Raw genomic sequence first — 13,729 nt, forward strand, 5'->3', positions numbered from 1 at the left:
CAAACGCAGTAAAGGGCAAGCATGCAGGTATTCTTCTGAGGGAAGAGCAGAGAGCACTGGCACAGGCCTGTAGCTGCACTGTTCTCTGCAGTCAGGAGGTGGAGAAAAGGGATAATGAATTAAATTGTGAGCACACGAGTGCTAAAGCCCATGCGACAGTCAGTGCTCATTCCACCTTATGAGGGCTCAAGTTTAAATTAACTAGCAGTGAATCATAACCATTATGTTCTTATGGAAGTCAACACCTTTCATAGATGGGACTCTGTTAAGTAAGTTTTAAGCAATTTAGTTTTTCTTTAACTGCATAGTTTGTTGATTTGCAAGACTTCAGAATTGTTTTCATCTATTGCATTTGTTTTGTTTCGTGTAGAAACACTTCGTGCTGCTTTGTGGGGCTTTGGAAAAGCATGTTAAGTGTGATATTAGGGAAGATGCAAGACTTTTCTACAGAACTAAAGTAAGTATATTATTTGTGGTAGGTGTGTAGGCATACACGTGATGTGGTGCACATGGGAGGCCTTGGGACAGTTATGAGCATCAATCACTGCTTTCTTTTTTTTTTTTTTGTTTTTGTTTTTGTTTTTTGTTTTTGTTTTTCACTTTTATTAACAAAGTTTGTTGCTCCAACTTCTCAGGATTTGCTTGATCACACCTAGAATCACTGCTTTCTTTATACCTGATTTAAAACACAGTCCATTGGCCTTAGAGCTTCCAGTCATTACAGATGTGTGCTGCGACAGCTGGTCTACCCTGATTCTGTGATTCACACTCCAGTCTCAGGCTTACACACACTTTGTCCACTGAGTGCCCAGTCAGTATATTGATGGTGATCCCAGCACTTGGGAGACTCTCTTGGAGTGGGGCGAGGGAAATTGTCTCTGTGTGTGTGTGTGTGTGTGTGTGTGTGTGTGTGTGTGTGTGAGAGAGAGAGAGAGAGAGAGAGAGAGAGAGAATAGCTTAAAGCCTACTTAATTGGAAACTCAGCCAGATATGCTTATTTCAGAAGAACATAAAAGGCCTTTTTAAAGTAAGGACAGTTTCATTATATGGCCTAGGCTTGGTTTAAGCTCCTTCTTGTTGTTGTTTTTGAGGCAGGGTCTCACTTTGTAACCCTGCTGACCTGGAATTCGTTGTATAGAGCAGGCTGTCTCTGAACTCACACAAATCCACATGCCTCTGCCTTCCAAGTATTTATCACAGGTTTCTACTACTGTGCCTGACTTTCCTCGAGCTTTTTTGTTTTGTTTTGTTTTTTAACATTCATTCCTTCATTTCCTGGGTGGGGGTGGGTATGCACAAATTCCAGTGTATGCATATTGGTTGGGGTATATCAGTCACAGGAAAACTTGTAGGTCTTGGTCCTTTTATTCAGCCATGTGGATCCTGAGAGCCAAACGTGGTTATTAGACGTCATGGCAAATACCTTTAATTGTTGCTGTCTTGCCTCAGGCTCCTGAGTATCAGGTAAGTCACTCACCGCTCTGAGTTAGGAGGTGGGTAGCGAGTCAGCCTCTGCTGAGTGCTTTGCCAGCTCTGTTGAAAGCACAGGTAACAAGTAATCTCAAGGCAAATATATTCTTTACTTTACTCTTTGTTCTAAAATTTCAGACACTCAAAGAAAATTTCTTTAGCACTATAGGGACTTTTGTCTTTGTCATTATACAAGTTAAAGCCCTTACACAGGGTATAGTCAAGTGCCTGCTGTACTAGCATGAGCACCCACATAAATAGGGGTGGAGCCTGGTGCTGGGGCAGGGGCAGAGACAAGCGGGGCCCTGCTCACCAGTCAGCATCTAACCAGTCTGTGGATGCTGTGAGTGCTGTTGTCTCAAAGACTGTGGTTGAGAATGATGAGGACACACTGCTCCACACACATTTGGTCTCAGACACAAAGCCCAAGTGTCAGAAGTATATTCTGGAGTGTGACACGTTGGCAGCCTACACACGCAGCGCTGTTGGCTGTTGCTGACAGACATCCTCGCAGGGACCACTAAGGCTTAGATGTCATTCTTTTTTTTCCGTATTTAGGAGATTGGTGTGTTTGCCACATTGCTCATGCAGGGGTCATAGGACAACTCACAAGAATGGGTTCACTATTTCCATGATGTGGGTTCCACAAGTGGAACTCAGGCCACCAGACTTTTACTCAGCAAGTGCTTTTATCCACTGAGCCATCTCACTGACCTGGGTTTTGTTAAAGCTGTCCCGGCAAGGCTGGCCCAGAGCCTCTCTTAGAGAGAAGCAACTGGCCCTGTAAACTGCTGCAGACATGGTCTTCTTGAAATCGGTTAGTAGCTTCCTGCTTCTCCAGACCTTCTGTAGACAAGTTATTATTCTGTAGACATTGTTATTAAGACAGTTTTCTAAACTTTACATAGTGAGAAAAAGTGGAAATTTTAACTTTGGTTTTGAGGCAGGGTTTCTCTGTGTAGCACTGGCTATCTCAAGAATTCCTCTGTAGACCAGGCTTGCCTCAAACTCAAGAGATCCACTTGACTCTGCCTCCTTGTCTTCCTGACTTATGGCCAGGAATGGTGGATCACTTCTTTCAAATCAGCATTTGGGAGACAGGTAAACAGTTCTCAGTGAGTTCAAGACCAGCCTGGTCTACATTAACCAGTTTTAGGCCACAGACCTACATAGTGAAAATATGTCTCATTTTTTCTGGCTATTTTAACTAGCTTATTCTAGGTGAGGTAGAGCATGCCTGCAATCCCAGCACTTAACAAGTGGAGGTAATAGGGGAAGCCAGTCAGCCACAGCTACGTGGGGAAATGTCTTTGAAGGCAGATTTGTGGTTCTCTGGACCATCTTTAGTAACAGGAAATCAGGCATGGTAGTGCATTGCTATAGCCCCTGTACTCAGGAGGCTAAAACTGCTTTAAATTAAATGTTAGCTGGGCTGGCGATGGCTCAGCAGGTAAGAACACTGACTTCAATTCCAGACGTCCTGAGTTCAATTCCCAGCAACCACATGGTGGCTCACAAGTATCTGTGTGTGATAGATACAGATTCCATCTGTAATGGGATCCGATGCCCTCTTCTGGTGTGTGTACAGTATACCCGTATACATTAAATAAATAATTTTTTTTTCTTTTTTTCGGAGCCGGGGACGGAACCCAGGGCCTTGCGCTTGCTAGGCAAGCGCCCTACCACTGAGCTAAATCCCCAACCCCAATAATTTTTTTTAAATGTAATGTTAACCAAGGCTACATAGAACAACCCTATCTCATAAAATAATTTTTAAAAAGGAAATTTAGTACTGGAGAGGTGGCTTACTGTTAAGAGAACTGACTGACCTTCCAGAGGACCGGATTAGATTTCTAGCACTAACATGGTGGCTCACAAGTATCTGTATGTGATAGATAACTCCAGTTCTAGGAGATCTGAAGCTCTTTTCTGGCCTCAGTGAGCAATGAACAGATGTACTTGGGGGTAAAACTCCCATACACATAAAATAAAAGAAAATTAAGGATGAGTGAGATGGCTCAAACCTTTAATCCTAGCACTAAGGAGGCAGGAGAAGGTTGATATCTTGAGTTTGAGGCCAGCCTAATCTATATACAGAGTTCCAGAATAGCCACAATTATATTGAGAGACTGTCTCAAAAAGCAAACAAGAAAATTAAGTAATATTTCACATTTTAGATTATAAAAAATATAAATTATGGTAATAAAGAAAATATCATTTTGACAGCCTCCCCAAAAAGATGCTGCCTTTTACTGACAGCAATCAAACAGAATTGTTGGGTACAGGCCTGTGATAGCTCTGGGATATGTGTGGGTTTGTATTTAACTTTGCTGTTTTGTTTGGTTGGAGCAGGGTCTCCCGCAGCTGAGACTGCCCTTGGACTTGCAGTCCTGCTGAGTGCCAGTGCACAGCCTGCACCTCCACAGTAGGGCTGCCACTGCTTTATGTCATGCTAGATTGATTGTACTTAAGTGCAGATACTTTGATCTGATACCTCTTTCTCTTTGTTATTTTTAAGGTAAAAGACTTGGTTGCCAGGATACATGGAAAATGGCAGGAAATAATCCAGAACTGTCGGCCTACTCAGGTATCATTTTATTTATTTACGTTTTATTTATTATGAAAACTCCTGCATGATGTATGATTTGTGTCTGAATTTTAGAGTTTGTTTTCTTTCTGTCCATTATTTTCAGAAATGGCTTGCACACATCTAAAAGTGTCACAGAGAATCAAACACAGGAGCTGTCTCACGAGTACTTCTAATAGTTGTTAAGATAAACACACAGGGCACATTTCACCACACTTTTTCTGTAGTCGCTCCCTGTTCCTCCACCACCTTAAGGCCTCTGCTCCCCTTAAGATGCCTGTCTGTCTTCTGTGGAGGTTTTCCTCTTGTGGATATTTCCTGCATGTGAATAAATGATGTGGTCTTTCGTGATCAGCCTCTCTTACCGGACAGTGACAAATCTATATTGTAATGTGTATACCCTTTCTGTTGCTAAATGACATAACATTTCATTTATCCACTTACAAAATGAGCACAAGGTGGTCCTGCTTTCTGACCATTAATAATGATTTCCCCATGAACATTTATGTACAAGTATGTGTGAGTGAGGAAAACATCTTGAGCATATTCTCTGGTAGAATCCTTTTTTTTACCGAATGTCAGTGGTGTTTTGCTTACAGGGTGGTCTGTAGCCAGGTGTAGTAGAGCGCAGTGTTACCTCTTCCTCCACTGCTAGCGTTAGAGGCGTGCACCACCGCCATTCACTCTGAACTGAGGAGCAAAGCCAGGGCCCTGTGCATGCTTGGAGGACTCCTATCAGCTGAGCTTGGGGATGTCCTCGAGCTCTCTGCAGTGTGGAGCCTTTTGTTGTTGTTTATTAAGTATTTTATTTTGTGTGTGCGGATGGTTTATGTTCATGTTTGCCTGTGCCACTTCTATGCCCAGTAACCTTGGTGGCCAGAGTAGTATGTCAGGTCTCCTAAGATGGGAGTGAAGACATTTGTTGACTGTCACTCAGTGCTGGGAGTTAAATTCAGATCCTCTGGGAGAGTAGTCAGTGCTCTTAATTACTGACTCATCTGTCCAGTTCCTTCAGTAAAATTTTAAGGCTAATTTGCTGTGCCAGTGTGGCATTAATAGCAAAACTTGATCATCAGTCTAACACATTAATCTTCTTAAATACATCCCCTTGTGGGTGTGCCCATGAGAGAAAATACCCTCTACTTGTATTATACTTGTATTATGCATTTTTACTGGTAGGTCACAATATAAAGGTTATAAAATCAGAAGAAATTTTCAGCTGCACATGGTTGCTTCATGCTTTGAGTCCTAGCACTTGAAAGGCAGATGCAGGCAGGTGTCTGTGAGTTCAGGGTCAGCCAAAGCTACATAGTAAGACCCTGTCCCAAGAAAGAAGAAAGAAAGAAAGAAAGAAAGGAAGGAAGGAAGGAAGGAAGGAAGGAAGGAAGGTAGGTTTGTTTTCAGAGAGATAGAGAGATAGATAGATAGATAGATAGATAGATAGATAGATAGATAGATAGATAGATAGATTTTATCAACTTTCATTATCAAATCCTGCTGTCCAGTGATTAGTAGTTTTAGAAGGATTAATTTATAATCTAATTAAAATTTTCCTTTTTTCTTTTTTTCCCCCCTTCTCTAAGGGGCAGCTTCATGACTTCTGGGTGCCAGATTCTTAACAGAAGTTACAGCAGCAAAAATACAAAACGAGAAGGGCCTTTCCAAGGGGATTACTGTGGGATCCAGCAGATGCTAAGGAACACGGCTGTGTGCATATGCAGTGTGAGGCTGGTGATGAAGACTTTCCCGTTTCTGAAGGAGATACGAAGTGCCATCTGCAGCTGCCTGTAGAGGAAAGGGGGGAGGGTGGAAGCAGCTGGTAGCTGCGGACCCAGCCTGCCCCTCCTAGCACCTCCACCTCCTGCTAAGTCTTCAGCAGTTATCGTGTAAGGGGCTGCATAGCACTTGGATCATCAGAAAGTCAGGAAGAAAAGTGCGGGCCAGCCTGAGATGGACGCAGAACGGAAGGTTCAGCTGCTTTTCATTTTCCTTTTGGTTATTCTAGGGTGGAAAGGGAAGGCTCAGAACAGAGCCCTATAATTAGAAGTGTTGGTCTCTTCTAAAAACCCATAAACCATAGGCAGTTTCAGCCCATATATATCCTTTAGTATTCAAGATTATAAATCTGAGATTTTTAAATATATTTAAAATCAAGGAACAGACATCTGGTATATTGTCAGACTGCCCTTAGAGGAAGAGATTAAGCTACAACATAGTGACTGTTTTTAAAATGCCAGAACATTCACAGGCAGTTTGTTTAGGGTTTCTTGTAATGCATATATTTTTAAATACTGGTTTAATCATAAAATCTCAGCTAAGCTAGAATTCTGGCCATTGGTAACTATATTACAGAAGTCTCTATATAAAGGCTTAACAATCTGGAAGTTTCCAAAATCCTTGTTTCCACAAGTATATAATTTAGCAGAGGCCTTGATGGTGTTTATTTTGGGGACGTGTGTGTGTGTGTGTGTGTGTGTGTGTGTGTGTGTGTGTGTGTACAGGTGCACGTGTATGCGTGCTCATGGCACACTCAAGTCTGTATCTTGAAGTTGTTGCACTTGAAAACCACAGCTGCTCTAAATTCTTTGAAACACTGGAAAGCCATCCTTTAGTTTAGATGTAGAGGTTAGCAGAGGCGCACATGCTAGGTTGAGCCTTACTCCCTTTGAAGACTTTGGTAGCGACACTCCTGCCGACTGCTGTCAGTTTGCAGAGTTTGCTTCCTAAAAAGGATGCCAACTGCTTATTCTTTGAATGTTGGCTGGAGCGGCTTGCTGTCTCCTGAGCATGCTAATGTCTGTGTGGGTCCAGGGGAGAGGGGTGGAGAAGGGAACTGGGCTCAGTGTTATGGTTTGAGAGGAGAAAATAAGTTCTGAGAGCTAACTTTCTACCTCTAAACTGAGGCTTAGGAATAAAAACCATTTTATCTTAAATCCATCATTTAAAATAGCGTTAGCAACTTTAGAGCTCGTGTCAAGCATTGGGCAGTTAGAGATTCTATAGGGAAAACTACACAAATCACATTTTCAAGAATTAAGGCTGATCCAGGCTCCAAGAGTCAGACCAACAAAAGTTTTATTCTGTGTTGAGTTTACTGGTAAGAATATTGTCTTGATGCTACCTCTCAAGGGTATTGTTACAAATGCCACTATGGTTAAAGAGATAGATACGAAGAGTTATATTTGACTGAAGCTTGAAACTCTGGCATCTATCTGCCCAACAGTGGGGCTTTCACTCTGTAATTTAATACCTTGTAGATACATTATTTGTGTGTAATTTTATAAGTGTTCATATTTTTCTCATTTTGCATTGTGTAAAGTGTACAAAATCTCAAAGTATAAAAATCTGCTTATATTGCTTGTAATTACAGTGTGTAAATATTTTCTATTGTGTACATTGACGGGGACAAGTGGGTTATTCAGGTTTTTAAGTGATCCTTTTATATTGCAGTTTCAACCAATAACCACCCATCAAATTTAAAACCACTTTGATACATTCTTATTTAGCAGTTCCAATAAGAATAAAATCTCTATTTTCAATTGTCTTTCTCCATTAGAGAAAATTACTTTATCTGTCCCTTTAAAATAAATGGCCAGACATCAGTTCAGGCCTTTGTATTTATGACTCTGGTAGCAGTCTTCAGTCTCCAGGTCATAGTCCAGTCAGTATTTACATTTAGGTTCTCGTAGAAATGTTGTGATTCTATTTTAGCACAAGTAGCTCATGGTTTCTCCCAAATCAAGTATTTTCCATCTCCTTCTGAGTCCCCATGCGTTGTCTCCCTCTGCCTGTTGTTGCCCAGAAAATGGGACGGTGAGGAGGGAGGAGATGCTTGTTGCACAGAGACTGTCAGGCCATGTGTGGGACTTGGCAAACAAAGCTTGCACTGAGTGGTGGTGTGTTTGGCAATATTACTGTGCCAAAAATAATCCTTGTCTACTTTTCTGGATGTGTATGTCAAACTTTTTACCCTTACTGCAAGCTGAAAATTAAAGTTCTTGTGTTTATGCTTTTGTGTGTAACTGCCTTTTCTGACCTGCTTTTCTTGTTACCTGAAAATACAGTTCTGTAATTCGTGTTAAATGAAGAGGCTTTTTGTGCACAAAATCACCTGTGTAGCACTGAAGTCAGTGTTTGTGCATTGTTTTGTCTGTGTCCTGATGGCAACGGTGCCTTTGTCACCTTTCAGAAGGTTGGCTTTTTTTTTTTTTTAATGCAAGTAGTAGCTTGCTTTTGACTTCACAAAAAAAAGAAAGAAAGAAAAAGAAAGAAAGAAAGAAAGAAAGAAAGAAAGAAAGAAAGAAAGAAAGAAAGAAGGAAAGAAAGAAGGAAAGAAAGAAGGAAAGAAAGAAAGAGGAACAAAGAAATATATACATATCTCCCTGGTAATGATAGATAAGATAGTTACCACCCAGGCGCTGTTGAAGCATTTGGGGGTTTTTTGTTTGTTTTTTGTTTTGTATTTTTTTCTCCCCCTCTCCCTCCAATCAGAATAGATAGAGTTGGTGGGGTCAGTAATAATGTGTGGAGTCTTGAAACCAGGAGGATTTTTAAATTTAAAACCTGACTCATTGACAAGCAGCTGAGTTGGAGGACTTACTTGGCTTGTCTCTCAGGAGGCAGGGGTAAGGTATAGTTGGGTGCGAGAGTCAGCAAAATTCGATCTTTTGAGGACGCCTACTCTATGGTGCAGGTGCACCTCATCTGTGCCTCAGTTTCCCCGGGGCATTCTTGTCAGCCAGTTAATCTACTAGCTCTTAGGCAGTAAATGCAATGGTTTTTTCTTTCCTTTAAAATTTTATACTGTCTTGTTTAAAAGTCTTCTGAATGTATGTGTATGTGTTATTAAAACTTTTTCTCAGCTTAAACGTGTCTTGTAACATTTGATTGAGTAGTAGAGGTGGTTGAGTATCGAAAATACCCTGTTTGAAGCTTTTTTCCCTTTAGCTTGATGCCTTTTTTGTATCTGTGGAAAACAAAGCCACAGTTCTCCACAGTTCATGTTTACATAACGCAATTAATAAATTTACTGTGTACTTTACAGTCAGGAATTTAATCATCTCATTCTTTTTTTTTTTTTTTTTTTTTTTTTTTTTTTTTTTTTTGGTTCTTTTTTTCGGAGCTGGGGACCGAACCCAGGGCCTTGCGCTTCCTAGGCAAGCGCTCTACCACTGAGCTAAATCCCCAGCCCCTAATCATCTCATTCTTACCTCATTCTACACATCCATTTGGCTGCTCTTACCCACCTCCATGTTAGGGTTTAGTAGTGAACAACGCAAAATCATGACTCTTACCTGCTGGTATCCGGGAAAAACAGACAGGATAGGAAAAAATACCCTTGACCTGGGTGTCTCACAAAAATCCAGAACCCAGAATCAAGGAAGGTGATGTCACGAAGTGCAGGAGGGTTCCAAGCCACCTGTGACCTGGCAGGCAGGCAGGCCTGCGCCATGCCAGTCATGGAAAGGAGAGACTTAGGACCTCCTAGTGGACTTAGGTGTAGCTGCCAGAGCCATGGTGCTACGGCTGTTTTCTCCTCTATGGCAGACTAGGTTGGAAAGGTGGATGCCGAAATACTAGGAATAGTCACTGTTAAGGAAAGGACCTAGGCTTGCCTCAGACCTCAAGATTCACAAAACTGGCCATTTGGCCTTTGTTGGCATCTGAGTCTCTTCTATCTGTTGAAAGAAATAACTCACGTTTTGTGAGGAGCCACATGCATGGCAGCCCCTCGGCAAAATGCCTGGCATGGAACATGAACAGAACAAAGGAAGACAAGGAATGTCGTGATCGCCTTTATCCCAGCACTCAGGGAGGCAGAGGCAGACAGAGCTCTGAGTTCCAGGACAGCCAGGGCTTCATGGAGAAACCCTGTCGCAAATAGATAGTAATTTTTTTTTAAGGCAAACTTAATGGAGCTGTAGAAGATAGTTCAACAGTTACTGTGGCTGCTCTTCCAGGTGACCTGGGTTCAATTCCCATCACCCATGTGAGGCTAACAACCGTAACTAGTTCCAAGGGCTCCTATGCCCTCTTCTAGCCATTACGGGCAAAAACACCCATGCACATAAAATATTAAGTTAATTTTTAAAAGAAAATTGACCAGAAGCAGGCACCTGTGGGTGTGCTTCTAAATCAGGCCTTATCTCCCAGCACCTATAGCTGGAGAGTACTGTCCCTTCAGACTCTGGGGACTTTGGGTGCTTCCCTGTTGCTACTACCAAAAATACATTAAATAAATAAACCAAGCATGCTGGCCTAGTGTAATAACTCATACCTATGATTCCAGCACATGGCAGGCAGAAGGATCACAGATTTGAGGCCATCCTTACCTACAGTGTGAGACATCGTTTTAACCACCACGCATGCGTGGTGGTGGTAGATGGGTTCCCAGCATCTGCAGACCAGACCTGACACTGCCATCTAGCTAACCAGGGCTGGAGTCGGGAGAAGGCAAACCAGAAGGTCCAGCTTTGGTTCTCACTTCAAGACAAGTGGCTAGGATTCTGGAAAACTTAACAAGCCAAACAGGCTTCTAGGGCACAGTAAGACTACAGCATTGTTGGACAGGTGTCATTCGCTACCTTGTGGCCAAAAGCTCACACTCTCCATAAGGAATGTGCTGGGCAACCAGAGGTGACAAAGTAGAAGCAAAGACCACCGCAGCGAACAGGAGACAGGACATCTTGACTAGGCCAGGATTCTTGTGCCTTGGGGACCTCTGTCTGAGATCTTTCCTCTTCCTGGGTCACCAACACAACATAACTTTTGTGTGCATTCCTAGAGCCAAACCAGCCCTGACACGAGTGTCAGACACTCAGATGCTTTATCTGACAGCAGAACTGGGGAAGACAGGTTGGCAAAAGTGAAGTTTGTGTTCTCCAAACGATATTATTCTGGCACAGCTGCCCTGTGAAGCAACTGGCAGTGACTTGGAGGACAGGTAACACCCATTTAACAAATGTTCTGCCTTGTGTCCCAGGGAAGAAAGTCAAGAGTGTGTTAGAACTAATTTTTTAAATTTTGTTTTGTTTTACTTTTTAGATGAAATCTTAAAGCCCAGGCTGGTCTTGTTATATAGCAGAGGGTGACCTTGAACTGATCCTCCTGCCTCCACAGCTGAGATCAGGTGTGTCCACCAAACCTGTTTAAATTAGTGCTGGCTTATTTGTTTTGGCTTCAAATCTTATCTCTTTCACAGAAAAGAATTTTCCTTTTATCAGCGTGTTGCACTGAGTAAGGGTTGTCTGTTAAGGGAGTCTCCTATAGAAAGGTGGGATGCTGAGATCACGTGGGAGGAGAACAGAAGGGAATAGATTGTGTACCGAGTCTGTCTTGCCAGCAGACTTGACATGAACGCCCATGGCAGTTTCACAAGTGCCGTCCTAGAACTTGGCTTCGAAACCACACAGTTTACTTATTTCAAAAGAACCCCAATGCTGTTGTGTTTAGCATCCCTTGGACCTGGAAACCTGTCTCGGGTAAAGAAAGAATGAAGAAAGGATATAGACACTCAGAAGAGCTGGGATTGGGTAGGCTGTGCTCACTCTTAAGATTTATTTATTTGGGCTGAAGAGATGGCTCAGTGGTTAAGAACAATGACTGCTCTTCCACAGGTCCTGAGTTCAACTCCCAGCAACCACATGGTGGCTCACAACCATCTGTAAAGAGATCTAATGCCCTCTTCTGGTGTGTCTGAGGACAACTACAGTGTACTTATACATAATAAATGAATGAATCTTTTTTTTAAAAGATTTATTTATTTATTATAAGTACACTGTAGCTGTCTCCAGATACACCAGAAGAGGGCATCAGATATCTTTTTTTTTTTTTTTTTTTGGTTCTTTTTTTTTTCGGAGCTGGGGACCGAACCCAGGGCCTTGCGCTTCCTAGGTAAGCGCTCTACCACTGAGCTAAATCCCCAGCCCCGGCATCAGATATCTTTACAGATGGTTGTGAGCCACCATGTGGTTGCTGGGAATTGAACTCAGGACCTCTGGAAGAGCAGTCATTGTTCTTAACCACTGAGCCATCTCTCCAGCCTGGCTGTGCTCACTCTTATGGAGCAGCGCCAGGCACCAACAACTGGATCCTCAGTGGGTGTATCATGCTCAGGACAGAGGGGAGTACGATCATCTCTGTAGGCAGCCTCTGTTGGGGAGCAAACTCAGATCCCAGTCATGCAGGAGGAGGGAACTGCAGTTGCTCGCTCTTGCACACACCAGTCAATTATTCTTAGTTGCACACACACTATTGTACTTGCACAAGCTCCCAACATCTGCTCTGGACCAGCTGAAGGCTCAGGTCACCCAAGGGCATCTGAGGTATTCGGGGGTCCTTGATACACCGTGCCCGTGCCAAATGGTGCACAATCACTGAGGACTTGGTCTGCACTTTACACATTCACTGAAGGCTTCCTCAGCTCCCTCCAGCTCAGTGAGCTGCAGAACCTGCCACACTGGCCTACTTGCTTCCTCCTGAGGGATGTGCAGTCAGCATTGCAAGTGCTGACTTGGGGAGCCAGGCTTCTTAGCCTAGTGGTCCCTATAGTTTCTCCACAATTCGAGGTACCAAGGCTGGCAGTCTTCTGTCCTCTTCCTTCCAACCTACCCTACTTTCTGGAAAAGCCTACAGGTGTCCTTTAGCCATGGCTTGATTCAACTTGTACTGAAGCTCTCAGCTTTTCTGAAGTTTTTCTAAGCCATTAGCTGACTGCCACTAAGAACCTCCCCCACCCCGTCCCCACCCCTCCCGTCTCACCAGATCAAACCCACCAACCTTTTGTATGCCACCTCTCTTCCACCAAACAAGCCTGCCTATTCTAGTCATTTTCCCAGGCTTGCCTGGCCAGCCCTTCTTAGACTTCTCCAATCCTGTCCTCCATAAGCTTAACAGAGTTCAAGGCAAGTTCCAATCTGCTTAGAACCTGTTTTCCCAGCTATAAAAATGAAACTACTACTTCCTCAAAATGAAATGGGGGCACAGAAAAAGAAGTGAACCGGAGCAGTCTATAAAGTGTGTACTTGGCTTGGGCAGGTGAGATGGTCTGTCAGATAAAAGGTGTCTTGTCACCAAGCCTGACAACCTCTGAGTTTGATACCTAGGCCCCATGTGATGGAAAGAGAACAGACTCCCTGCAATTTATCCTCCCAGATATCACACAAGGTGGCATTGTACATGCATACATGCACCTTCACACAAAATAAATATAATAAACATTTAAAAAGTGTGTGCACTTTTTAATATAAGCATTTCTCCCAGTCTCCCCTGCTGCACCACACACTATCCTGTTTGCAGAGTGCCAGGAGACATTCCAACGGAGGTGGGAGTGTGATGTGGGCCCTTCTGTCTAGCAGTCTGCAGCCACACACACAGTGCAAACTCTGAGACTGTATGGGATCGAGTGCCAAACTGTATGAGCTTTGGGGAATCCTGGAAGAGAAATGAAGTTTCTTCCCAGGCTCTCATCAGTTTCAGATGCTACTAGAAGCCAACTCAAACTCCTAGGCACACTCAAGAGTCTTACTTTGGTCTTCCTTGCCCATCATTATTGTCATGGATATTTATTTATTTATTTGTTTGTTTGTTTGTTTGTTTGTTTATTGAAAGGTGGAGAGCTCGCGGCCAGAGGTCAGGTTTCACTAGGATGTATAGCTGAATACACTGTTGCTT

The 13,729-nt window shown here is 43.0% G+C and overlaps 1 protein-coding gene across 5 annotated transcripts in view; it reads left to right on the top strand.

Annotated features, from left to right (window-relative positions):
* Slf2 (SMC5-SMC6 complex localization factor 2) overlaps positions 1 to 9,113 on the top strand; it is a 62,599-nt gene extending 53,486 nt beyond the window's left edge. For 3 of the 5 annotated variants that reach the window (XM_006231550.5, XM_006231551.5, XM_039088085.2), the window contains 3 exons: positions 371 to 457; positions 3,989 to 4,057; positions 5,641 to 9,104. In XM_006231550.5, the coding sequence (XP_006231612.1) occupies positions 371 to 457; positions 3,989 to 4,057; positions 5,641 to 5,676 (192 nt within the window). In that variant the 3' untranslated portion in view covers positions 5,677 to 9,104. Of the gene's footprint in view, positions 1 to 370; positions 480 to 3,988; positions 4,058 to 5,640 lie in introns of all 5 variants that reach the window. The other 2 variants (XM_017589590.3, NM_001134612.2) reach the window with 2 other exon arrangements.
* Positions 9,114 to 13,729: the final 4,616 nt, after the last annotated feature.

This window comes from Rattus norvegicus, chromosome 1 (genome assembly GCF_036323735.1).
Source record: "Rattus norvegicus strain BN/NHsdMcwi chromosome 1, GRCr8, whole genome shotgun sequence".
Lineage (NCBI taxonomy): Eukaryota > Metazoa > Chordata > Mammalia > Rodentia > Muridae > Rattus > Rattus norvegicus.